The sequence below is a fragment of the Xiphophorus couchianus genome, chromosome 3 (assembly GCF_001444195.1).
Source record: "Xiphophorus couchianus chromosome 3, X_couchianus-1.0, whole genome shotgun sequence".
Taxonomy (NCBI): domain Eukaryota; kingdom Metazoa; phylum Chordata; class Actinopteri; order Cyprinodontiformes; family Poeciliidae; genus Xiphophorus; species Xiphophorus couchianus.
The window spans coordinates 8,931,694-8,956,116 of NC_040230.1; the positions used below are offsets into that span (position 1 = coordinate 8,931,694).

The 24,423-nt window shown below is 37.9% G+C and overlaps 1 protein-coding gene across 2 annotated transcripts; it reads right to left on the reverse strand.

The window, feature by feature from the left end:
- Positions 1 to 1,424: 1,424 nt before the first annotated feature.
- Positions 1,425 to 24,072, reverse strand: LOC114140993 (mitogen-activated protein kinase kinase kinase 5). 2 transcript variants are annotated; one of them, XM_028011380.1, is made up of 28 exons: positions 23,405 to 24,071; positions 23,180 to 23,319; positions 22,027 to 22,214; positions 20,978 to 21,146; positions 20,569 to 20,675; positions 20,209 to 20,379; positions 19,250 to 19,362; positions 18,975 to 19,134; positions 18,708 to 18,858; positions 15,989 to 16,093; positions 15,565 to 15,614; positions 14,990 to 15,085; positions 13,694 to 13,778; positions 13,305 to 13,438; positions 12,892 to 13,019; positions 9,169 to 9,305; positions 8,505 to 8,610; positions 8,252 to 8,409; positions 7,375 to 7,576; positions 7,116 to 7,284; positions 6,630 to 6,795; positions 5,844 to 6,029; positions 5,658 to 5,763; positions 4,575 to 4,821; positions 4,062 to 4,174; positions 3,024 to 3,121; positions 2,844 to 2,920; positions 1,425 to 1,927 (listed from the first exon to the last, which is right to left on the reverse strand). In XM_028011380.1, exons 1-28 carry the CDS (start codon positions 23,745 to 23,747, stop codon positions 1,831 to 1,833), a joined length of 4,002 nt encoding a protein of 1,333 aa, XP_027867181.1. In that variant the 5' UTR covers positions 23,748 to 24,071; the 3' UTR covers positions 1,425 to 1,830. The 2 variants fall into 2 exon arrangements, with proteins under 2 accessions (XP_027867181.1, XP_027867188.1); XM_028011387.1 differs by lacking the exons at positions 1,425 to 1,927; positions 2,844 to 2,920; positions 3,024 to 3,121 and having other exon boundaries at positions 4,062 to 4,298; positions 4,510 to 4,821; positions 23,405 to 24,072.
- Between the last annotated feature and the right edge of the window lie 351 nt (positions 24,073 to 24,423).

Genomic DNA, 24,423 nt, shown 5'->3' on the forward strand with positions numbered 1-24,423 from the left:
TTAATCTATTTTCGGTAACACTTTATTTGACGGGGTGTGCATAAGGCTGACATGACACTGTCATAAACATGACAAAATCTGTCATGAACATGAAGGAGTCTATGAATTTCTATGACTGTTGTCATGAAGTGTCATTTGGTAAATAATGACGCGTTTAATGCAAAGTTGCTTTGAAAGTCCCAACTTTGCATAACTTTGTAAATAATGACAGTTTAATGCAAAGTTAGCATTTTTAATGGACTTTTAATGTGACTTTGCAATTTTTTTTTATTTTTTGGAGAACCAACATTGTAAAATGTTGTCTTCTTTTGCGATCCAAGTCATGTTAACCTCCCTCAGCCAACTTTGCTTCACAATGTCCTTTTTTTTCCTACAACACTTTTCATTCCACTCATTTTTCCATTAATCATCTTGGATGCAGCACATTGTGAACATTCAGAAATGGCCTTTTGTGGTTTGCCCTCCATGTAGAGGGCGTCAAAGATTGTCTGCTGGAGGAATGCAAAGTCTGAAATCTTCCCCATGGTTTAGTCAGCCATTTCATTATATTTAATTTATGTAAAAAGAAAATGATATTGTGTTTTTTTGCTAGAAAAGGAACATAGTGCATAGATGGCAGTCACCGAAGCTCTTTTTTAAAAGACAAGAAAGCATTGTATAATAAATCAGATGCTTTGTTTTGTTTCTTCTTCAGTTTTTGAGACAAAAACCTTTTGGTTATGCAAAGGTTTCCAGCAGCCATAAACTACTAAAACTCTCGAACTGCTCTTTTGCGTCCTAGAGGTCTCATAAATATGTTGCTCTGTTCTCCCAATGATGCAGAAACTATACTTTCATAAAAACATTCCAAGGTTTAGAATGCCAGTGTAGAACATTGTTCACACAAGCGAACCCCATGGAGCCAAACCCACATCTTCAATGAAGTCATCTCCCTATGGACAAAGACTGGAGCCTACATGCATGTGGCCAAACATTAGCTTATCAGTTTAAGGTCTCTGAGGGCACTCGTCAGTGAGGATACACTGGGGAACAAAACATCCTTATTGCATGCACAAAATGAATGCAATAAGGTCTCTTACAGTTTTAAGAGACCTAAAACACCAAATGTTCTGATTGTGTTCTATACTCAGTTATTAATGACAAATATATAAAATCTATAAATGTCTGTATTGTTGTACAACGTATGCATTTACCCGTCATGTTGAAACAGAAAGACCTACTGCACACAGGAGATGACATGCATATGACTACACATCGGTTTCAACTGAAACACAAAGTTCATGTGGCTGTTTCTAAGGAGATGTCAACATTAGAAAACAGATGAGGACACACACGTGGAATGTCATGACTGTTCACCGCTTCAGTTCTTCCATTCAACATCACTCACAGAAAACAACCAAATCAACAGCTGCATGCAGACAAAACAGTAAGAGACGCTCCTGTTTATTTTCCAATTTCATTTTTATATCCTGTTAAATACAAATAAAGAGCATTTGTCCTGAAAGTGTTAATAACTTAAGCTAGCTTCTGGAAAACTGTAAAATGTGTCTGAAAAAGTTAAAAAATAAGTTTGTCTGTTTCCCTACACATAATGCTCCTCTAGGCTACATTTTCTTCAAAATAAATCCCTTATACCAAAGCCCTGAGAGAATGTATAAAACATAGGAGAATATTAGATTCTGCTAACAGGCACAAAGACACATTATCAGTGCATTTACAAGATAAATTCACAGTAACTAAAATCTGTCTACATCAGCAGCTTGTATCTCCCGGTCACACAGGGCCAGCCTGTCAGGAAAACTGTCCTTTGATGCTTAACATCAGCAGCAATTAAAGCCGAGTGTCCTCACTGTCCTTGACGCTCGTGGTCAGAGGAGTCTTCCTTCGATCTGTGATGGCCGTCCAGAGTCGACACATCATTGCACCTCTGAAACAGCGATGTAGGACAAATTAGAACAGATCCAGACAAACTATATAATCATTTTGGTACGACACTATGGCTCTCTGAGCAGGGCAGCACGGTTTGGGGAGCGTACCAGCACAAAGGAAAAAAACAAAACAAAAAAAAGATTGCATATTTTTATAAATTACATGTTGTGTGCATAGTGCAATTGCTAAATAATACAACTATAAACAACAGATGGATGATGAAACCGACTTAAATACCAGGTGACCCTTGTAAATTAAGGCCTTGGTCTCAATGGATTTTTACCTGGTTAAATAAAGGTCAATAAATAATAAATAAATAAAGTTTAATGTTTTAAGGAGACTGGATTGCATTTGATCATCTCTGCCTCTAGGTTTGACTTATTTTGACCGGCCAGGCTGTCTTATTCTACACTGAACAAGGATTATTTTCAAAACACATCTTTTTTTTCTATCCCTGAAAACACAAAAAAGAAAAACTTGTTAGCATTAAGAACATCTTAGACTGAGACAAGCATGAGAATAGTAAAGCCTGCATTGGTCAGATTTTGAATAATTATCCTAATGAACTTATTAAACTCATAGAAAAAAAACAACATGTTGTAAATGTTCTAAAAAAATAATATTGAAATCCTAGTTTAAGCAATTAGCCAATATGCCTGTCCATTTGTATCTACCAAGTTTTCATTTATTATGAGTTCAGTATATTTTAGTTCCTAATAATATGGAGAAGTGAGACAAAAAAAAAATCCAGAACCTGCTTAGTTGTGTGCGTGTGTGGTTTGTTTGTGGGCACCAGAAGTAGGCTCTCGCCCAGGGCATCAATTATACAAAAACTGTTATTGTGAATGATGCATGATGTGTGCCTGTTTCTGCCTGGACAGATTGTGTGAGGATGATGTGCGGAGACAGTTTACCTTAATCCACAGTACACTAAGTCATCCCTGGAGGCCATGTGGAGGAGACAGCCCAAGGTGAACTCATGAGCAAGTAGCTAAAAAAACGAGAGCGGATAGATGAAATGAACGGAGAGCAGATGAGTAATACTGACATGCCTTAGGTCTACACACCAAAAGTAAAACCCTAACTTGATTTACCTTATTGATGGTGTCTTGATTCACAGGGACAGATTGGAGCCAGCAAACCAAACTTTTAGTCTCTGCATTAGAGAGTTTAGTTGAATTCAACTCGCTTTCTGTAAGGTAGAGATTGTACCACAGTAAGATTATCAATAAAACTGTCACAGACTAGATTCATGGATTATTAAGTGATGTTAATCTTACACCTAAATATAACATTTTGGCCTCTGCAAGCAGACTGTATAATCATTATTCAAACTTCCAAATCAAGTTTGGGCATATAAGCTTCTGATCTGCGGCCCACGCCTCAGAGGGAAACCAGTCCAGGCAGCAACATGCCTGAAACAGAGGCGTGGTAGAGACTGCAGCAGTGAAGCAACACTCATGATGACCAAAAGGGCTTGGCCCTCTGAGGTCATGCAGTTTAATGTCATTGAAAAGCCAGCATTCAAAAACACAGTGCTGTAAACATTTGACATCCAGTACACAGTAGTGAGTTTTACTCTTTTCTTTTTTCAAAAAAGTCCCAACTGGCCCTTTTGCCTGTTTTCCCTGTGTGAACCTAATGAGTAAATATATTTTGAAGGGCCTCACTGAAGGTGTGTTTATAATGTTCATAATCCATTTTATTTGTTGTTTGTTTGCTTACTTATTTTGGATATTCAAATGTTTTCCAGATCCTGTGATAAATATTCTATAGAAATAAGTTAATTGATATTTCAGTAAGTGTACTTGCATTATTATGTTTTTTAATGCTAGTAGTCAACAGTGGTCTCAAAACAACAATAATATTGCTTACTGCAATAATTTCTGGGCAAAATATGTTATCATGAAATGCCTACTATCAGTTAACTTTAGTTTGTGTGTGACAGAGAAACTTAAGTGGGTAGGGCAAAAAAGAAACTAGTCCATAGCTCCTCCAAAGTTGATATTTTAAAGCTAATTTGATTTCAACTTGCAAAGCAGATTTATAATAAATTCACCTTTTACTTACAAGGATTACATTACAAATATCCATTTGAATGCATTGGTCTCTGTACTCATAACAACTTTTACCTTCGATGATGAACGTTTTCCTCAGCTCATCTATCTGCTCCTTTTTCTTCAGGACAGAGGCCCTCAGCAGCTCCTGGTACTCTCTCTCCTTCTCACTCAGCTCAGTCAGCAGTCTGACACATGACACAAAAAGCCATCAGCACTAAAAACATGCAACATTTTTTATGCTCCCGTCTGCCAAACTGGAAAACCTGTAAAGGTTTTTCACACTTTAAAAGCGAAACCGTTGCTCTACTGCAGGCGTGTCCAAAGTTGGTCCTCAAGGGCCGGCATCCTGCATGTGTTTGTTCTCTCCCTGGTTGTAGTAACAACCTTCTCAGCTTGTCAATGTTCTCCTAAGGCCTCTAATGAGCCATCATTGGATCCAGGTGCGTTAAACCAGGGAGAGAACTAAAACACACAGGATGGCGGCCCTCCAGGACCGACTTTGGACACCCCTGCTCTACTGTATTACAATAGATGAATTTTTTCTTATTTGTTTCGATAATAAGAGTGGAGAGAGCTGAAGGATACCTCCTGGTCTCTACTCTCATGTCTTTCAGTTTCTCGCTGAGCGTACAGGTCCTGTCGAATAAGACCTCATCTGGGGGGCCGAGCCTGGCTGATGTCCCATTCTCATTCCCGGTTTCTGCCTGCCGATTGTCTACTGGCGCCATCGGCTGGTCGGGGACAAGAGCTACAGGAGTGTCTGGGTCGACAGACTGCTCCTCGGGGATGCTGTCCTCGGTCTCAAACGACAACTGCAGATGGAGTTTCAGCTCTAAGAGGCGAGGAGATCAGAAGTGAACGCACATGAAAGGAAATACATCAGGTGAAAACATTAAATCCTCCTTAATGTGCATCACTGTGTGCAGAGGATATTTGTGTCACATAAACTGATACCCCGTAAACCAGTAGGAGATGATCTGAGCATCATAGCACTGCTAAATTTATCTAGCAGGAAGCATAATCACAGCAATCCTAATTTTAGTCAACTCAGATTCAATGTATTTTCTTCTGTCTTTTGCATTTTAGAGCATAAAATTAGCTTCAGTCATGTCACATTTACACCCAAAGGAAAAACAGAACTATAGCTTTTTAATTAAAACTTCCTAGATTCTGATCAACTTAAAAAATGTAAAGTATGAGGTAAAAAAATGCTCCTGTTACATTCGTTTTATATGCAAATCTGAATAATTTAAATAACTACAGCATTTTTTTTTTTAACATTAATGTTTTAACCCAGCTGAATAAATGTACAGAGGTAAAATGTTTCTACATTTTACTGTTTAGGTGACTTTGGAAATGTTGCAGGAGAATTCATTTTACAAATGGAAAGGGGTGGGTTCAATATTTACTCAAATAATGATGAGCTAATTACTGCTAGGTGGCCAACTGACCTGCATATTGATGTATAGGAGTGTGAACACTTAGTGGAGATGGGAAAATGAGACTTGTAGTCTAGAAGCGCTTTGAGTGTTCAGCATGACTAGAGATCAAGTCATTTTAAAGATTTTAAAGATGAAGAACATCATCACCAGAGCTGTGAATAAATGTGTACCCAGTAGCAGTTGTATAAACACAGATAAGGAAATTAAGTGTGAAATAGTCCTGTACCTGGGAGCAGGACAGTGATGGCGTCCTGCACAGCCTGTCTCAGCAGATTGTCCAGAGCAAACATCCAGTGAGGTTTCACCTGTTGTTGCTTCAACACCTTCTTCACCTACACGCACAGCAAATGTTAAATATGAGTCCATGAAGGTACCTTTTATGTTGCATATACAAGTAGAAAAAGTGACTTACTGCATCCTGAAAGTTAAAGAGCACCGTCTGCAGGCTGTTCAGAGGTATTGCTGCTGCTAACAGAGTTGACCGAAGCTCCAGAAGGCTGGTGGCGAGCTGCTTTCTGTCTGGTGAGCGGATGTTTTGACGGAGGCAGGCGATAAGTGTGATGATGTGGTCTTCACTAAGTGTTGATCCCTCATCCAACTTTTAAAGAAGAGAAATTTTGAAACAAAAGGGGAAACTATTTCTACTGTTTATTCCCAATAATTCTAAACTATAAATCTGTGCAATTAAAAAAGAATGAGTCTAATAATTACAGATTTAAAAATGCACAACAATGGTTGAATAAATGTGCACTTTCTTAAAGTAACAGTTTAATAAATTACATTTTGATCCTGTTTTAATAGTCTTTTGAGTCAAAAAAGACCATTAAAGTAAATATGAACAAATAAGAAAATTCAACTGTCTTACTAAGATTTTTCTGACATTAGCAAATTTGCAATGTTTTGCTGAAGCTGAAGCTTGCAGAAAGGAATTTAACTGATTTAATTCACCAAAAGAAGGGCATAAAAACCACAACATTATGTATATACCACAGCACAGTAAAATCAGTTATTAACAAGTGAAGAAAACCACAATGACATTACAAAACCTGGTCAATGGAAAATAGAGAGGCTGACCACATCACAATTATGACACATGTTGCATAGGATAAACATCACAATAAAAGTTATTGTGCATACATTTAATATCAACTTCATCTGTAAACATTTTAATCTTCTGTCTGAATTTTGCTCCACACACCTGCAGTATTGACTCCTGTAAATAAGTGACAACATAACTTATGTAGTCGGTGAGGACTCTGTGGAGCGTCGCTCTCCTCTCACTGTCCTTTCGCAGCAAAAAGAGGCCGATGTTCTCCTCCGAAGAGGCTGGACTGGACATGTCTGATGAAGAGTCATATGGTGTTCTGTACAGCAGAACAAAGAAGTGAGTCAGCTAGATAAAACTACATTACTGGAATATCATGAAAATTACAGGATGTGGTAATAAAGTCGATGATGACATTTGGAGAAATAAAAAAAAAGTGGGGTTTGTAGGTCATTTCCAAAGCTATACACAGTTGTGGGATTTAACGAAAAAGAATTCTGTGTTTTTTCTGTTAAAAAGAAAGCAGCTTGACCTGACCTTAAAACTAAAACCTCAAAGTTGCTCGATTCTGATCGAGCAATGACCCACAGAAATACAGTTACAGCTCGGATTTATCAGCTCAACAAAAATTTCACTCACGACAGAAAGCCACTGGTGCAGGGCGGACTCTCTGAGATCGCTGTCACTCTGAGGGGGGACAAGTGCTTCCTCATGTCCAGAGAAGACGCCAGGTCAACCGAGCCTGTGTCCGAATCAGTGTCCTCCACCAGGATGGAGATGGGCACTGATAAACTGCGATAATAATCAGCTGTAAAAACAAGTAAGGTTACATTTAAGAGAATTCATTAGTTTTCATAACAAAATAAGACAAATGTGTGAAGTTCAGATAAAGCCTTACTAGAATGACTTGAATCTTTCGAGTCTGAGACCTTTGGGGGTTTGATCCTCTTCCTGGAGGATGACTTGAGGAAGCAGTCATTCAGCAGCTCCGTAGCCGTGGCTCTGTCGTCCGGGTCTGGCACGAAGCAGCTCATGATGAAGTCCTTGGCCTCATTTGACATGTTCTCTGGAACCGTCGGGTGGATTTTAAACATGCCCACCTTAATGGGATAATCAGAGTTAATCATGTTTATAAAACATTAAAATTGGATAGATGATATAAATTCAGAAGATGTAAAATAATTTATTTTAGAGGTCTATTTTGATTTAAATTCAAGATTAACATGTTAAAATGCAACATAGTGATACAATGCCTCAAATCAGAGCAATGCATCGTTGAGCAATGCATCGTTGCATTGCTCTGGTTTGATTTCTGTAAAAAAAAAAAATACAAGCACATGTGACAGAAGATCCTTGAAAGATAAATTTTTATTAATGTTTCGATGGTTAGTCTGAAATATGGTGACAATCCAACTGTAAGCCAAATAGATAGTACCCAAATATTCAATAAATTAGTTATTATTGTTCAATATGCAGTTCACTACGTGAAGCAAACTATATTGGTTAATTACTCACAGACAGTAATTTCTGCTCATTAGGATGTTTTTCTGCCTGCAGCTAATAAAACCATGACATCGAGGATGAGAATATTGCTCCAGAATAATAAAAATGTTTTAAACTAAAAATGGTGAAACAGCATCACATTGCTGAGCATAAAGTAAGGAGAGTAAGACAGCTGCTAATTTATCCAATTCACATATTAAATATTGTGTATAATGTCTGCACGATAAACTATCACCACTAAACCCCAACAAAAACATGTGTTTGTTATTTACCTTAAACATGGCTGCCTGAGGACTTCCCAGCTCATGAAAAGGAGGTTTGCCTGTTGCCATTTCTATGATAGTACACCCTAGGGACCAAATATCAGCAGGCTTCCCATAACCTCGAGGCCCTTGGTCTATAATCTCTGGAGCCATGTACTGAAGTGTTCCTTTAAAAAAATAAAAATAAATAAAAAGAGGCCAGTGATTAAAGCTCTCTATTTTAACCAGTTCCTAGAAAGCCTACAAATCCCATGATTCTTGCCTGTAAAGGTTTCAGTGCAGGGGTTGATCCCTGCTAACCGCTTGGACGTCCCAAAATCAGAGATCTTCAGGACGCCGCTGTAGGTGTTGATGAGCACGTTGTCGCCCTGCACCACAGGGGAAATAACTTATCAGGAAAAGTTAATGTGAAACAATCTAGTGGTGTTAGATTAACTAAAACGCCAGTGTTTTACAACCCTGAGAAAATAGTTACATTTTGCACCAGGTTTACCAGTCTGGCTAGGATGGATATTGTAATGATCAATTAAACAAAGAAAGTGTGCAATACTTGGCTGCTATTTTTTTTAACCATTAGCAGCTGGTGTCACAAATATAAATAACAAAATTTATTTATTTATTTTTTTACTAAATTAAATGTATTGTGATTTTTAAAAAAATGTATCCATTTTCTAGTTTCTCCTCCTACAGACAGAAAAAAAACATTTAAAAAAATGCTCATCATGTTCTTATCTATGAAAATGTCCTGCTGTGATCTGATCTGTAGGCTTGTTTTATAAGTCAACATATCTTTATGTATATATCTTATTGTTTTTTTTATACCAGTTTAAATATATATGCTTTTTTTAAATAATTCCTTCCGGAGATCCAGGAAAATTTCAAATACTTAACAATGGTAAGGTAAGTCAAAGGAAATAACTTTTCACCTTAATGTCTCTGTGGACAATCTCGTTGTCATGAAGGTACTTCAGTCCCTCCAAGATCTGTTTGGTGTAGAAAATGATGGTAGCTTCATTGTCCTTCAGAGGACCCCACTTGGAGCGCAAGAGAGAAGATAAACTTCCTGAAAAAGTGCAAAGCATAAAAACCTTCAATATTTGCTTTAGAGGCTAAAGCTTCCATTGAAAACTCACAAATTTAAACATTTGAATTGCTTGTGTGTCCGATCAGACAGGTTTGATGTTTAGTTTCAGTTATTACAGTTACGTCATAGTCTGAAAATGTTTTCGTCTTGCAGGATATTTTTAGAACAACTAATAGCTTTAAAACAGGTTTTCTGTGAATGTTGATTCATCACATGCATTTGTTCTTTTGAACACATTATATCCCTGACAGGCACAATAAGTCAAAAGCAACACGTTAAAGAAAGAAAAGAGCCAGAGTCGGAACAAGCACTTGGCTTTGCTTGTTCTGGAAATTCCTAAGCAGCAAGTTTCTGCTCCTCCAGAGTAGATAGTTTCCCACAATGACTAAATATTACTGTCTGTCACAGTGTGCTCCATATTTCTTGATTCCAGCAGCATAATCTCAAGCTGAAGCAATTTCAAAACCCAATTGAGGGGTGGGGTACACGCTGGACAAGTCGTCACATCATTACAAGGCAACACAGGACTAAGACCTATTAACCCAGCAGTTATGTTTTTAAAATTGTGGGAGGAAACTTATCCAGAGAGAATGCACCCATGCATGGAAAGAACAGGCAAACTCCATGCAGAAATCCTGTTGCCTTAAGGCAACAATGTCAACCACTGTTCCACCATGCAGCCCGCAGGGTATCTAATAACATAAATGTCAATCAAGTGTGCGTGGCGAGTGTTGAACACTATAAATCAGGCTTCACAAATTTGCTCATATCTACATTCAAAGGAATAATGAAATAGCCTGAAGCTGGTGGAACTCTGAGTAACAAGGACCCATTTTTGTTTTAACATATTGCACAATGAGGAGGATGGAGGTACAAAAAAATATATATCCAACTCAAAGTTCCAAACTGCAGCAAAGTGTCCATAAAAAAACATTTATTTTTATCCACATTCCAACCGGTTGTCTGGGACGCATTCCAGGAAACCATCACAAACACAAACATGTAGAGTTTGCTAACTCAGCTAGATCCTTAGCTGACAGATTTGCTTTGGTCAGATAAGACTAAAGTTGAATGTTTCCACAACAAGCACCACAGGTAGGTTTGGCATCAAACCAAGGATGAAACTGTGAGAAAGCCTCTCATACTCAGTGTTGGCTCTGGTGGAGGATCTGTGATGCTGTGGGTCTGTTTCTCTTCCAGTAAAATGGGAATCTAGTAACCAACTTTATTTATGAAGCACTTTATACACTGACAGGACCAAAGTGCTATACACAATCATAAAATACAATGAAATGATAAAATATAAAAGATTGAATATAGAATACATATTAATATACGGACACAATAAAACAAAGTGAAACCTCTCAGATTGTGCCAAAAGCCAAAGAAAAAAGATGGGTCTTAAGAAGGGACTTAAAAACAGCAAGTGAAGAGGCCTGTCTTATGCCCAAAGCAAGGGGGAGCTGCCACGGAAAAAGCACGTTCCCCTCTGAACTTGCATTTTGTCTTTGGCACCTTCAAGCAACTGATCAGCTGACCTGAGGGAACGGGAGGGTGTGTAAGAATGTAACAGCTCAGACAGACAGGGAGGGGCAAGGCCATTAAGAGCTTTAAAAACAAATAAAAGGATTTTAAAATGAATCCTAAAATGTACTGGCAACCAGTGTAAGGAGGCTAAAATAGGGGAAATATGGTCAAATTTTTATTTGACCATATTATTAAAAGATGTGCAGCAGCACTGAAGTTGGGAAATATATAAATCACTGACTCCTATATAAAGTGCATTACAGTTATCCAGCCGTGTGGTCACAAATGCACGGATCACTGTTTTGAAGTGCTGTCTGGAAAGAATAGGTTTTACTTTGGCTAGCTGCCTTAAGTGGAAAAAGCTGGATTTTACAACGACTCTATTGTGTGCTTCCAGCTTAAGACCAGCATCCATCTTGGCCCCTAAATTTGTAAGAACTGGCTTGACATACTGGGCCAAAGAGCCAAGATTGGTCAGGGAATCTACAGTGGATCTGCCAAAAATCACTACCTCCATCTTATCTTCATTAAGTTTCAAGAAATATAGGGCCACCCAGGCCTTCAAATCTTCCAGACATAAAAACAGAGACTGGAAAGAGGTGAAGTCTGCGTTCTTTAGTGGTAAATATGTCTGTGTGTCATCTGCATAATAATGAAAAGAAATCCCATATTTTCTAAAAATAGAGCCAAGAAGAAGGAGGTACAACAAGAAAAGAAGCGGGCCTAGAGCTGAGCCCTGTGGGACACCACACGACAGTGTAGCAGAGGGGGACGTATGGGCATCAAGACGGACAGAAAAAGTACACTTGGCCAAATAAGATTTAAACCAATCCAGAACTATGGGACCGATGCCCACACACTGTTCCAAACGGGAAAGTAAGATGCCATGATCAACTATATCAAAAGCAGCTGATAAATCCAACAGCACCAAAACAACACAGTCACCAGAATAGGTTGCTAAAAGTATATCATTAAAACCTTTTAAAAGAGCTGACTCTGTGCTATGAAATGGTTTAAAACTGGACTGAAAAACCTCTAGAATATTACGTTCATTAAGATAAACCATTAGCTGATTATAGACTACCTTCTCAAGAATTTTTGAAATAAAAGGCAGTTTAGAGATAGGTCTATAATTCGCCAGAACAGTAGGATCCAAAATTGGTTTCTTAAGTAGAGGCTGCAGAACTGCATGTTTTAGAGTTTTAGGAACAAACACCTGAGGACAAGCTGCTATTTACAATAGCAAGGACAGAAGGACCCACAGTAAGAAAAACATCTTTAAATGATTGGGGTGGAATAGCATCATCCGGAGAACCAGTTGGCCTTAAGTGACTAACCACCTCCTGCAATGACTGCAAGGTCTCACATTCAAAGCTGTGTAAAACAGCAGAACAAGGCACAACGACTGAAGGGTCATAAGCAGAGGGGATGATCTGGGCCCTAATAAAAGACTTTCTCATCAAAAAAGTGTAAAAGCTTTCACATATAGTAGGTGAAGTCTCTATAAAACCACTACGTGGATAATTTAGAAGAGAGTTAATAGTTTAAAATAAGATAGCAGGATTGCGACTGTTTGATACAATCAGATCCGACAGATACAAAAATCTACCTTCTTCATGACCATCTCAGTCCCTACAACTAAATCCTACAAGCTTTCTCTAGTATTTAGGTTTTCTGTAGGGTGAGCGGAAGGGAAGAGAGCAAAAAAGATGATCCATGGCTGGAGACATTGGGATTGGTCAAAGATTCCTCCCTCTGTATGCTTCATTTTGTGAAACATAATAATAGATAGAAAAACTAACTGTTGTCCTGTTCCCAGACATAGATTGTAGTGACAGCTTTGACAGCAATTAAGGATTTATTCAGCTTATTTCTTAACATACCCAGGTTTATTTTCAAGGATGTCCTCAATAAATTACATTGACACAATATCAGATGAGTTTATCATTGTAAGGGTTTATACACATTTTAACCAGACCTGACAGTAAGTGCGGAGGCTGCTTTGTGAGTGTCATATGTTTTATCTGTGAATTTGTACCTCCTGGGACTTCTTCCATAAAGATTTTGATGAAACCGTCCTGACTGATGGAGCCGAGATACTGGACAATATTCCTGTGTTTGAGCCTTTTATGTAGAGCTATTTCCTCATGGAGCGGCTGTGAGTACCTGAGTAACACAAATTCAGCAACACATGTTACATATTGGCTTTAGTCACACAATCAGGAAGCATATTCATTTAGAGGGATTAGGTGCTCAAAATTGCTATTAAAGTTTGTCCTAAGAAAGATGTTTGATTCACTTCAACTTCTTTCTCTCATATTTGTTTCAGAATAAACATTACAATGTCTTGCACATTTGAAAATATTGTCACTTTGTGTCAGCAAAACAAGCTGACGGGGGGAAAAAAAGCTAAATGTATCAAGTGAATAAAGAAGAAAATGGATCTCATACGTGCTGTCCTTTTCAGGAATCTCTTTGATGGCAATGCGGACTTGGTTGCTGAGGTCTCTACCAGCGTACACCACACCATACGTCCCTTTCCCAAGAACCTCTCTGTCGCCATTTTCATTGGTCTCGTAGATGAACTGAAACATCGAGAACCGGGAAAGAAGCAGGATTGTGAGGAATTTCACAGGTATAGAATGAAAAAGGCAATTCAGAGAGTTTTTTGACTAAAATCTTTGTTCTAACTATAGCACGCAAGCACAACATGTTTGGGAAAAGTCACACTGTGCATTTTTCTTGGGAAACTGCTGCTGTTTTTCTTGTTTCACTGCCAGGAAAGGTCTAAAATAGAGAGAACATTGCGTCAGAGGAAAGAAGTACAGACGGTGACTGACCTCAAGTATCTCCTGCGTTAGAAGTTGGGGGTCGTGTGTGGGGTTTTCAGCCTGGTGAAGCAAAGAGTTCACCAACTCGCAGAAACTAGTGAGAGAACATTAAACAAAATTGCAAATAAAGATACATCCTAATTAAATAGCTCTTCTTTTTAGCTATTTTAGTCCTGATGTAAAATCAGTGATCATAACCTTCAGTTTTAAAAAAATTATTCCAGATAAGGAGTGAATAAACACTTTCACTTTTTAAGAGTTATTTTAAACACCATGTTTAATTTTTCTTCCACTTCATAGACATGTAATACTTTGCATCTGTCTGTCATATATAAATCCAATAAAATACAGTACATTACAGTTTGTTGATTGAACAACTAGTGAAAAAGGACAAGGTGTCAAAGTGCATTACTAAAAAAACTATGCAGATGAATAAACAAATGGAAATAAATATCCATAAAACACCTTTAAAAATTTGTTTTTGTTGAGGTTTTAGATTTTATTTGAGAGGTCTGTCAGAACAGCTTGAAACTTTATGTGTTAGCATTTCCTCATGCTGTAGTATGATGCAGAAATGTTATATTGGACACGCTAACGTTGAAGATCCTGTCATTTTTAACAAGCTTCAACTTCTAGCCGAGAGTTGTTGACTTGCTGTTGTCTACTTTTCACTTCTAGAAAGGAATGCTTACTAATATAAAGGGAAGGTTAAGGTTTTGGCTTCTATTTAAAATTGTTTTAAACCATTGTTACAATAACCTGGATACAAAACAAGTTTTTAAATAAAAACCACTTAATCTCCATTGTGTAATTTGGCAGCATTTTCATAAATAATAATAATAAAAAAAGTTAATCCATATAAAAATATATCCCAAAGCATTTAAGAGCTTCCTCATCTAAAAATAATAAGAGAAAAAGACTCTCAGTTTCAATCAAAGTTCAAAGCATTCCCAAGTAACACGAGCATTAGTAAACACAGCCTTGTATTAAGGCCTCTTGAGGAAACACAAACATTTTTATCTCTAACTAAAACAAAATGTGTGCTCCTACATTCAACAGGAGCTTACGCATCCGAAGCAGAACTGAAAGGATCAGTGTTTTTAAGGAGGCACAAAGGAAACATGAGTCACCCAAACTGATTTCATCACAATCGCCTCCTCAGGTCACTGCCTGAACTTGGCGACAAAACATCTCCTTATGATCCTCCTCCACAATGTGCCGGTGGCTCTGATCATATGCGCAGCCAGTTCAGGCAGTTTGGCAGTAAGCGAGTCATTGTTTAGCTCAAATACACAAATTACTCACCCCTTGCAGTGGATCTCTGATGGAAAACAAAGCTGGAAGTCATCAGAGTTGTAGTGTACATACAGGAAGCAGCTACGCTCATCATTCTTTGATGCACTTTAGGGAAAATAGATACGAATATATGATCTTTATTTGTTAAATTCAAATGAAAAAAAAAGATTCTTCTCATAAGTTATGACACACTAATATAATCTGCTTTTGGTATACTATCTAATCTCTGTTTGGAACAATGGGTAAAGTTAATATTTTGTTGTTTCAGGCCAAGCAAAAGGAGAAGGGTGGGTATTGTCATGTTCAACTCCAGTTGAAATCACTCCACATCACTCTGAAACCTAATAAAATCATTACCAGCCCGGCAGCTCGCTGCTGTATTAGCTCAAAATGGCCTAAATTAGCACATAAGATAACGCTGGAGAGCACTGTGACACCGATCAGCAGCCACAGGGGAAATCAACAAATAAATAAGAAAGAGGTCAAACCTGAAACCATGTTGATGGAACAGAAATGTGAGGGCGAGCCAAAATTTCCCCAGACAACCCGCATTTTATGGGTTCCCTGACAACAACACATCTTACCTCACTCCTCGGATTTTAGTTGCTGAGAAAGTCCACTGGTGTAAGCCTTTCTGCAGAATCAATTATAAAAAGGGAAAATATGGGGGGGGAAAAATAAGCTGGTTGCAGACACACATGCCTTCATGCAGTGTGTGTCTGCATGAAGGCATAAATGAAAACTGCATTTATGCCTTCATGCAGTTTTCATTTGCATGAAGGCATAAATGGAAGAAAAATAAATCTGTGTGGAATATGTGGCATGAGAAAAGTAATATTTTCCCTCATGTATTTGCTCTATAGGCACAAAACTCATACACTGCACTAATGTCAACATTCAAGCTAACATTAATCAGCTAAATAACTTCAGTAATAAAAACAGCACTGCATGTCCTATATTGTATTCTGACATATGAACAAACAGAAAGACATATGGAGAAGCTCCAACCTTCAAAGGTGTGACGTGTTTCAGTTGAACAGTGCGACTCTCGTCCTCTTCACTCACACTCACAATAGACGGCTGGAAGACTTTACTGGGCTCCAGAATGAGCACCTAACACACAAATTCAAATTCAATCAACATTCAATAATAGTATGTTTATAGCTTTTGAGATCATGATAAAATCTGCTGCTTATTTATTGGATTCAAACTCCTGAGAGCTTACCAGTCCTGATGTTTTTCTATACAGTTTCTTCTTCTACAATGTTTGTGAATTATCAACATTCAAATATCAAAAATATTTAGTTATTTCAAGCTCAACATTAATGACTATGAACTTTGCTATTTAACTACACTTTTGTAAACAAAGTTTTTAAATCATGTAGATTTCAATGAGACAATCGTTCAAATCATTCAACATCTCGTTCTCTCTAGAGATTCTTTGCTTTTCTTTTACTTTCACCAAGTGAGGTCATTGAAACTTTAAATGGGCTAATAATATTTAATTCAACTTCTTAATATTTTTTGCCTTTTTCTTATAAAATCCCAGTTTAAAATTGATAAACGTTTTGGTTTTATACTCCTGTTTTCCACCTAAAGCTATAGCATGATCCAATCTACTGCCAGGCTAAACTTTTCCAATTCAGTTTTGAAAACAAAATCTTCCTATTTTCATATCTTTTACTTATCAACAAATCACACATCTGTCTCACAACTGTGCTTTAAGGAATTTGAATCGCATGACTCAGATATAAGGGGATTTTTTTATTGAGGTGGATGAGATTTTCATTAGCCAATATGCTAACAGTATGATTTTTTTTTACTAACGGCAGCACAAATACCACTGTCGTTACAGGTAGCTACAACTAGCTTACACACTTTTCTTTTTGTAAAGACCTTGAACCCTGTAGAATTTCAGTTTTACTGCATTTCTCTTATGTGTTCACTGCTGATTATTTAGGTCCAAAGCTACTTTCAGCAGACTGAATTGGCTGGCTTGGTTTTATCGCAGCTTTCAGTGGTTTTCTGCTCAAGTTTCATCTTATACTATCTATCCCTCCCTTGCATCTACTGTAATTCTTCAGTGTGTTGTTTTGAAAATGTTTGCTCCTCTAATATTTCTGAGAATTAGTGGTCCTTAACACGCATTTCCGCATCAGATGAGCTTTCTCCAACATATCATCTTACCAATTCACAGTGGATTTTTGGAGGAAATGCAATTTGTCTTATTGTCAATTAGGCTTACTTGATAAGATTAGAATCTAAAGAGGAGTGGATGTCGGTTAAAATCCAGCAGGAATCAATTGTTTTCTATTTTAACTTTTCCAGACTGAAGGTCAGTAAAAGCTTTAAGATAGATTAACTGTGTTTTTGCAACATAATCTTACATATAAATATTTATGTAAACTAAATTAGTAAAGAAAATATCTTACATCAATGGTAAATGGTGTACAGTGAACCCTTGTTTGTCGCGGGGGTTGTATTCCAAAAAGAACCCGTGATAGGCGAAATCCGTGAAGTAATTACCTGTGACGCTGCGGCCTGACTCCGCTCTCTAGTGTCTTCTTCTTCTGAAGCCTGAGGTGCAGTTGTGTTTTTTTGAAAGAACAACATAGTTATCGGTAGTTGTTCTTTTTTCTTCTGGGCAAAAATATTTGCCAAAATTTGCCAAGCTGTATATTTAAATACCGTAACGATACTGGCACACAGGTAGAAAAGAAGCGCGGAAACTGTTTAGCCAATCAGGACCAGAACACAATGCACTGTGAAAAAAAACTGCACAAAAAACTTCACGAAGCAGCGAGGACGTCGAAGGTGAACCGCGTTATAGCGAGGGTTCACTGTAATACTTTTTGGCACATCTGGAGTTGATATATTTACAACCCCCTTTTGTCAACACAACACCTATTCTCATTGCGTTCAGTGTTAGAGTGATCTTTGTCCATCCCTTTTTGCATAATCTCTAAACTATGAGAGTCCTGAGCTCTTTTCTCTTCAGCTATGTGATTTAGGTCTAGGAACTGACTTGGCCAAAGAAAAATTTTGATTTTTGAACCATTTCTATGTTTTTTTTGACCATATATTCTGAATCACTGTCCTGATAAAAGATCAATTTTAGTTGTTTTTGATAAAGGCCATCCATTTTTTAATTGCTAAATAGTTTAGAGATGTTTTCTCAACACTTCGTGTTTCGGAACCCTAAAAATAAAGTTTCCACGTTACCTCATCATCCCTTCTCACACTCCTCACCTCACACCTCAGAAGATGTCCAATTTTTCTCCACATATTTGTATTTTATTCCACACTGAATCCACCTAAAGTTTTTTTAACAAAACATTTACGCTTGTTCTATTCTAGCCAAAGCATCCAGTTCTAGTTAAAGTCCCAGTATCGTCTATGCCTATAATGCTGGGGGAAAAAATACAACTTTCCTTTTTTAAGTTACAGTTTTAGTAACTAAACAAAAAAGATATAAGGAATATCTAAATTCAAAATCATTTATCTTGTTATTACAGAAATTGTAAAAAATGTCATTAGATGTAGTGTCAAAAATACTTCTTAACATGTAACTCTTTTAAATCTGAAAAAACTGTACTACAACAGTTTTTTTTTAAATTGAAACAAATATGTGAGGCTCTGCTATTGCAACAAAAGGTGAATAAAATGTTTTATAAAAGCTTTTTACACATCTTTGTGAGGTATGCCAGCGTAGTTTGTATTCTCTTACTGGGCAGCGATTTGTCGAGACGGTGGGTTTACAGGATTGCAGGAGCAACTCCATCCAGAAGTCCACCGTATCCTCTTTGGGAGACCTCACCTCAGGAGGCTTGGCAAACTGGAGGTACAGGATGTACGTCTCCATAATGGATGCCAAATACCTAAAGGAAACGCATAACAATGATTAGTCCACATGGAGTTACAATTGAAATATTCGCTTAATGCTTTTGAAACATAAAAAAACGAACGAGTTCAAGAATTTGTGCTTAATTCTCACCAAACAGGAGCCTTGAGTCTGTAGAGCTTTTCAGAAGCTTCTATGACTTTCCTGAACTCTTTAGCGAGGATGTTTGCTCCGAGGTAGAATCCTACATCCCAGTATTCTGTCATCTTCTCCAAACTGCCCTTTCTGCCGAGCAGCGTGCTTATGGTAACACCTAAATATTTTTATGTAGAAACTTTAGGTCATTTATCATAGTATATGTTCATTAAAAAAAAAAAAAAACATTCTGAAATTCCTTAAAACAGTCTTGAGAATTAGTAGATTTGCACCTATTTTGCGCAGCTCAATGGAGGTTTCAAATTCATGTCCAGCTGCCGTCAGAAGGACCACACTGTTGATCCCCGAGTGGAAGGTTGGCTCTGCTTCGAAAGCTTTTCCATACCTAAGGATGAATACAATATTTTTTATAAAGTCAAACATACATAATTTACTGGAAAACACTGAATAATTCAAACATTGAACTGCATCTAATTTGGATTTCTTACACATGGATCTCAAAAAGTTACAAATTTAATATATCAGATACACACCGAGTGAAATTTCAATTGTTTTTATTTTTCTTTAGATTTTGATGGGTTCATCAAAATCCATGGATGAAAACCTCAAACTTGTTTTGTCTGAATTGCAAAATAATACGGAAAATTATTTTTTTCTAGCATTTTTACAGAAACCCCACCTTACTAATAAAGTATGACACTCGATGCTTTTACATGAATTGCTGCATCCAAGTGGTGTAGTATGAAGCGAAACGCCCTAGTCATTAGAACATGTGTTTGTGCTTTTGTTTTTTCTTTTGGTTTCTGTTTTCTACAACAAATTTTCCTTCCACTCATCACTGTAAACAGCCACCTTCTTGACTATCAGTATTTGTCCAGTATTACCGGTGACCTTTTGTGACCTATAATCCTCCCTCAGCGGTGGCTAAAAACAATCTTCCAGACAACTGTCAAGTCAGCAGCTCTCTTTGTGATTTAGCTGGCCTTAGCATAGCATTTTTTTTCTTAAAATATAAAATTTTTGTTTGAATACAATAATCTCATTTTCTCAATAACTGAATTTTGGGTTTTCATTAACTGTGAGCTCCTTTCAGCAAAATTAATAGAAATAAACACTTGAAATACATTACTTTCTCTTGTAGTGATTCAGAGTTTCATTTTTTATGCTTATTTTAATATCCTGAGAAACACCAGTATATGGCCGGATCCAAAAACACACAAACTGGATGTACCAATAACAGGCCTGGTCTCTGCTGGATACGTCAGTGAAGCCAGAGCTCATGAACGTGTCTTTGTAGATCCGTCCACACAGGCAGTAGACGTCTGATGCCACTTTGTCCCCCGACTCCACAATGGGCAAGATTAATTTCAGAGCCTTTGCTCGATCACCGGGATGATTCCTCCTAAAAATGGGATAAAGGGATTATATTTGCAGCCTGGCAGCTTTGACTAAATCCTATAGAGGACTGAATGCAAACAAAACAAATAAAAGCCATGTGCAAAGAATACTACTAAACACATGGCTGAAACCACAAAAGAGGTGATTACAAATGTTTAATTATGTACTGTAGATTACACAAACAGGTGGGTACCTGTTCAGAGCAAAGATGTAATGAAACTTGATATTCTGATGCCTTGCTGCCTGACACATCGGCAGGTTGTTCAGAGTCTCCACCAGTTTGATCATGGCATCATAATCCTAAAGAAAAGTAACAAAGTAGGAACAAAAATTAAGGAGAAAATGTGTCTTTCTGTCTCAATTGCATAGGAAATTTGGGCACTATGTGCTAAGAACCTGTAAACTATTTCATAATAAGCCTTTTTTTTTTCAAATTTAAGAAAAATGGTTTTATGATCAGCTAAATCTCAATATTTAATTCACACATCTTTTTACAAGACATGGTGACCTTCCTCTGTTATTATTACAAAATGGTTTTATCAAATAAAACCATTTTAATTTGTACAGATACTAAAACTAGACAAAACTCATAAAGTGATCACCTGAACATCTCTGTAGGACAACAAAAAGTTCATGACTATATCCGGCGTGAGCAGATCTACGCTATCCAGGCGACTCTGGATGCAACTCAGCTCCTCGCTCAGAGCTCTTCCACTGAATCGCTCCCGTGCCAAGCGGATCTCTTGCCTCAGTGACTCCCGGAAGTACTCACTGTTAGCAAAGACACAAAGGAAAGTAGGTAGTGTTCCACTGTTTCACAATCTTCAATAAACCAAAACAAGTGGAATTTAAAGTTTGGAAAATTGTGTTTTTACAGGGAGTTCATACACTGTACACCCAAATTGTATTCTACATATACTATTACTAATCTTTTCATTATTTTGCAAAAAAGGCGAGATCATTACTAAATAAAATGTGAATTGTAAACTACTCAAAACGAGTATTTGCTGTAGTATTGGCACTTAGCTGGGACTCCTCTCATTTACATGTTTTTACTGATTTTGGGAGGGATTTGTCAGTGAACACCAGACAGGTGAGCCAGTAGGTGACAGTAATGCACATTTGAGTCGTATGCCTACACAAAGAAGAAGAAGACCAGAGAGCCTAATGAATGTTTCATCTGACAGTTGGCTGCATGGGTTCCCTGTTGATTACAATAATGTAATGAAGTGGGGAAGTCAGGGTCAGTATGTTGATGTGACAGTTTAGCGACATATGGTAAGGCGCAAATTTGATTCAGTTATCATGCAGAATAATGATTACTGATAAACACAAGTAACAAACAGTGATAATCGTAACGATTACTGACATATATGATTAATGGTTGAGCTAATTACTCATAAACAGTTTTGAAAGCTTTAGTTCTTTAGTAATTCATTATCTTGGACATAATACTTTATGTAAACAGAGCTTGATTTGTTTGGTTTTTAATTTTGCAAAACCTAGGCATCCCAATGCAGTCACTTAACCATACGTGAATTTAGTAATGATTACTGATTTGGGTTGACAGTGCATGCAGGGACATGCACTGTCAACAATTACTTGTTTTCTCCAAAAACAAGTAATTGGAGAACTGTGATGTTTAACTGACCTGGACTGAATGTGCACATTGTTCAACAGGTGCACCAGCCTCTCCACCAGCGGGGTTAGAAGGGGCTCCAGCTGCAAACTGGGCTGCAGCAGCTCCTTGATGCAGGTCATCATGGTGGCATCACAGGCGAACACTTTGCCCTGAGGTGACACCACGTACGGGATGAAGGTGTAACTCCCACACTGTTCCTAAACAAACAGAACAGGCAATCAGTAAGCACTGTGAGGAGCACTCGTGGCCTTGGCTAACAGTTTTATGTCTGTGCATGCCTGATGGCATTTAATTGGAGAGTTTATGACAAAATAATCCCAAGTCTGAATAAAAAAAAGCCTTTTTTAAACCGAAACACCCAAATATGATATTATGCTGCGAAATAATGAACTTAAAAATCTTATACAACCCAAAAGTCTTGACAATAGTGTGTCTGTTTTATATTTACAATAGCTCCATCTGACATGTTAGAATTTCATTGAAAAGCTCCTCTAGTTCAATCATTCAATTCAAAACCTGAAACTCATATGTATTACTGAAACTTCCAAATTCAGCTTTCCAGGAAATACAGAATATTACCATAGACCAATAAGACAGATTGTATGTGCAGAAATGTCATGCAAAATACATAGATATAGGAAAGAACATTTGACAGTTCACAGTACTCTTTTCAAGCATTTTAAGGACAATTGTTTTAAAGAAATTAGAAAAATATAAACTCCTGAAATATTTTACTCAAAATGAATAGTTTACTTGATGAACATTTAAAATGTGTGATTTCTTTCTGGGTTAAATTACTTGAAAATAAATACACTTACTGCGATGCATCTATTCTGCACCCTAAAACGTACAAGCCTACAACACGTTCTAGAAAAAAAAAAACTGTTCAGTTGTTTCATAAGAGATAATGGACATAATTGGATTTTGGACCTTCCACAAATCATGGCCCAGTAAATAATCATCATAACAATAGGGTTTTCGCAAAGAACACTGCATGTACTTGCCTGTATTTACATTCATTAAAATCCAATCGTCATGAAATCTACCACGTTTCTTTGCCGTGTCTTGTCTGACAGCCAGCCCGCAGTTTTGTAATCCAGCATGGCTGCATGCTCTAGTTAAAGTTTTACCCGGATTTCAGACCATTACATACACGTGTTACCTTCAGAGCCTGCAGATCACTGTCCTGCTTGTAACAATACAGGATGATGTTATTAGTCATGCTGAAGCTCTCTCTCACTGCCAGGTGGTAGAAAAGAGAAGGCTGGCAGAAAGAGTCGCTCATCTCCACGACTGCTACATCTGCAGAGAGATGAACAGGCAGGGTGAGTTTAACTGATAGACATAATAAAATATATTCCCCTCAAGTCTGCGTGCCTGCACTTGCCTGTATTGTAGAAATTATCCAGGATGTCTGTGGTTCCCACTGAAATTTTACCAAATGAAATTGTTCTGAAAGAGGCGTGCGCGTCTGCGCAGGCTTCCTTCAAACACTTGAGCGACAGGTTCTCCTCTGTCTGCGGCACAGACGCGTCCTCGCTGACAATATAAGCCACGGACACCGCTCTGCTCCGACTGCGCGGGGATACGAGCTGCTTGCCCGACCCGCCGCTGCTGGCGGTCAGCTCCAGCACCGAAGAGTCCTGCCACAAACTTCCAGCGGACACCCACACGGGATCCTTCCTCCTCCCGTCACGCAGGCTCATCCGCCTGCGCTCCGTCGTGTACATTTTCCAGCAGAATGTGCCTGAAAGTTAGTGCATGTCCTGGTTTTGGGAGTTTTGTGGTGGAAAAGTGAAGACACCGTTGCTTGTTCCTGTAAATTCCCAGGTGTGCCGCAGCCGCCTCGGCTCGTCCCACATCCCGTCAAGCACTCCTAGTGCTTCCCACCACAAGATCCGCCTTTCTACCCCGGCCTCCTCCCCTACTCCTGAGACCGAAACTGAACCGGGCACTCAAGTGCAAAGACTTGCGTAGATTTGCTACTCAGAGCTGGTACGCTGAAATCAAGAAACCTACTTACGCACAAACAATCCCGGGGCCGCATGTGGAAAGAGTGAGCAAAGTACGTAGGTTTGAAGAATTTGTGGCCTCTTTTGCGACGCCTAGTGTCTATGTGACGAAACTACCGCGATGTCAAAACAATTATAAACATTTGCGACACATCATGAACAAGTAATATATCCACATTACATGAATGGACATTATAATGTTCAAAATTGGACAAAAACACAAAGATGTCCTTTAATACAGTTATTTTTGTTGTTAATCAGTAAAAATGTGATTTACATATAATTTTTGATTTGGCAGAAAACATTTTTATCTAGTCAGTCTACAACTTATGTTATTGCATTCTTTCAAAAGCATTGGTCGGAACTGATAAAAAAACAAAAAAAAAAAAACACA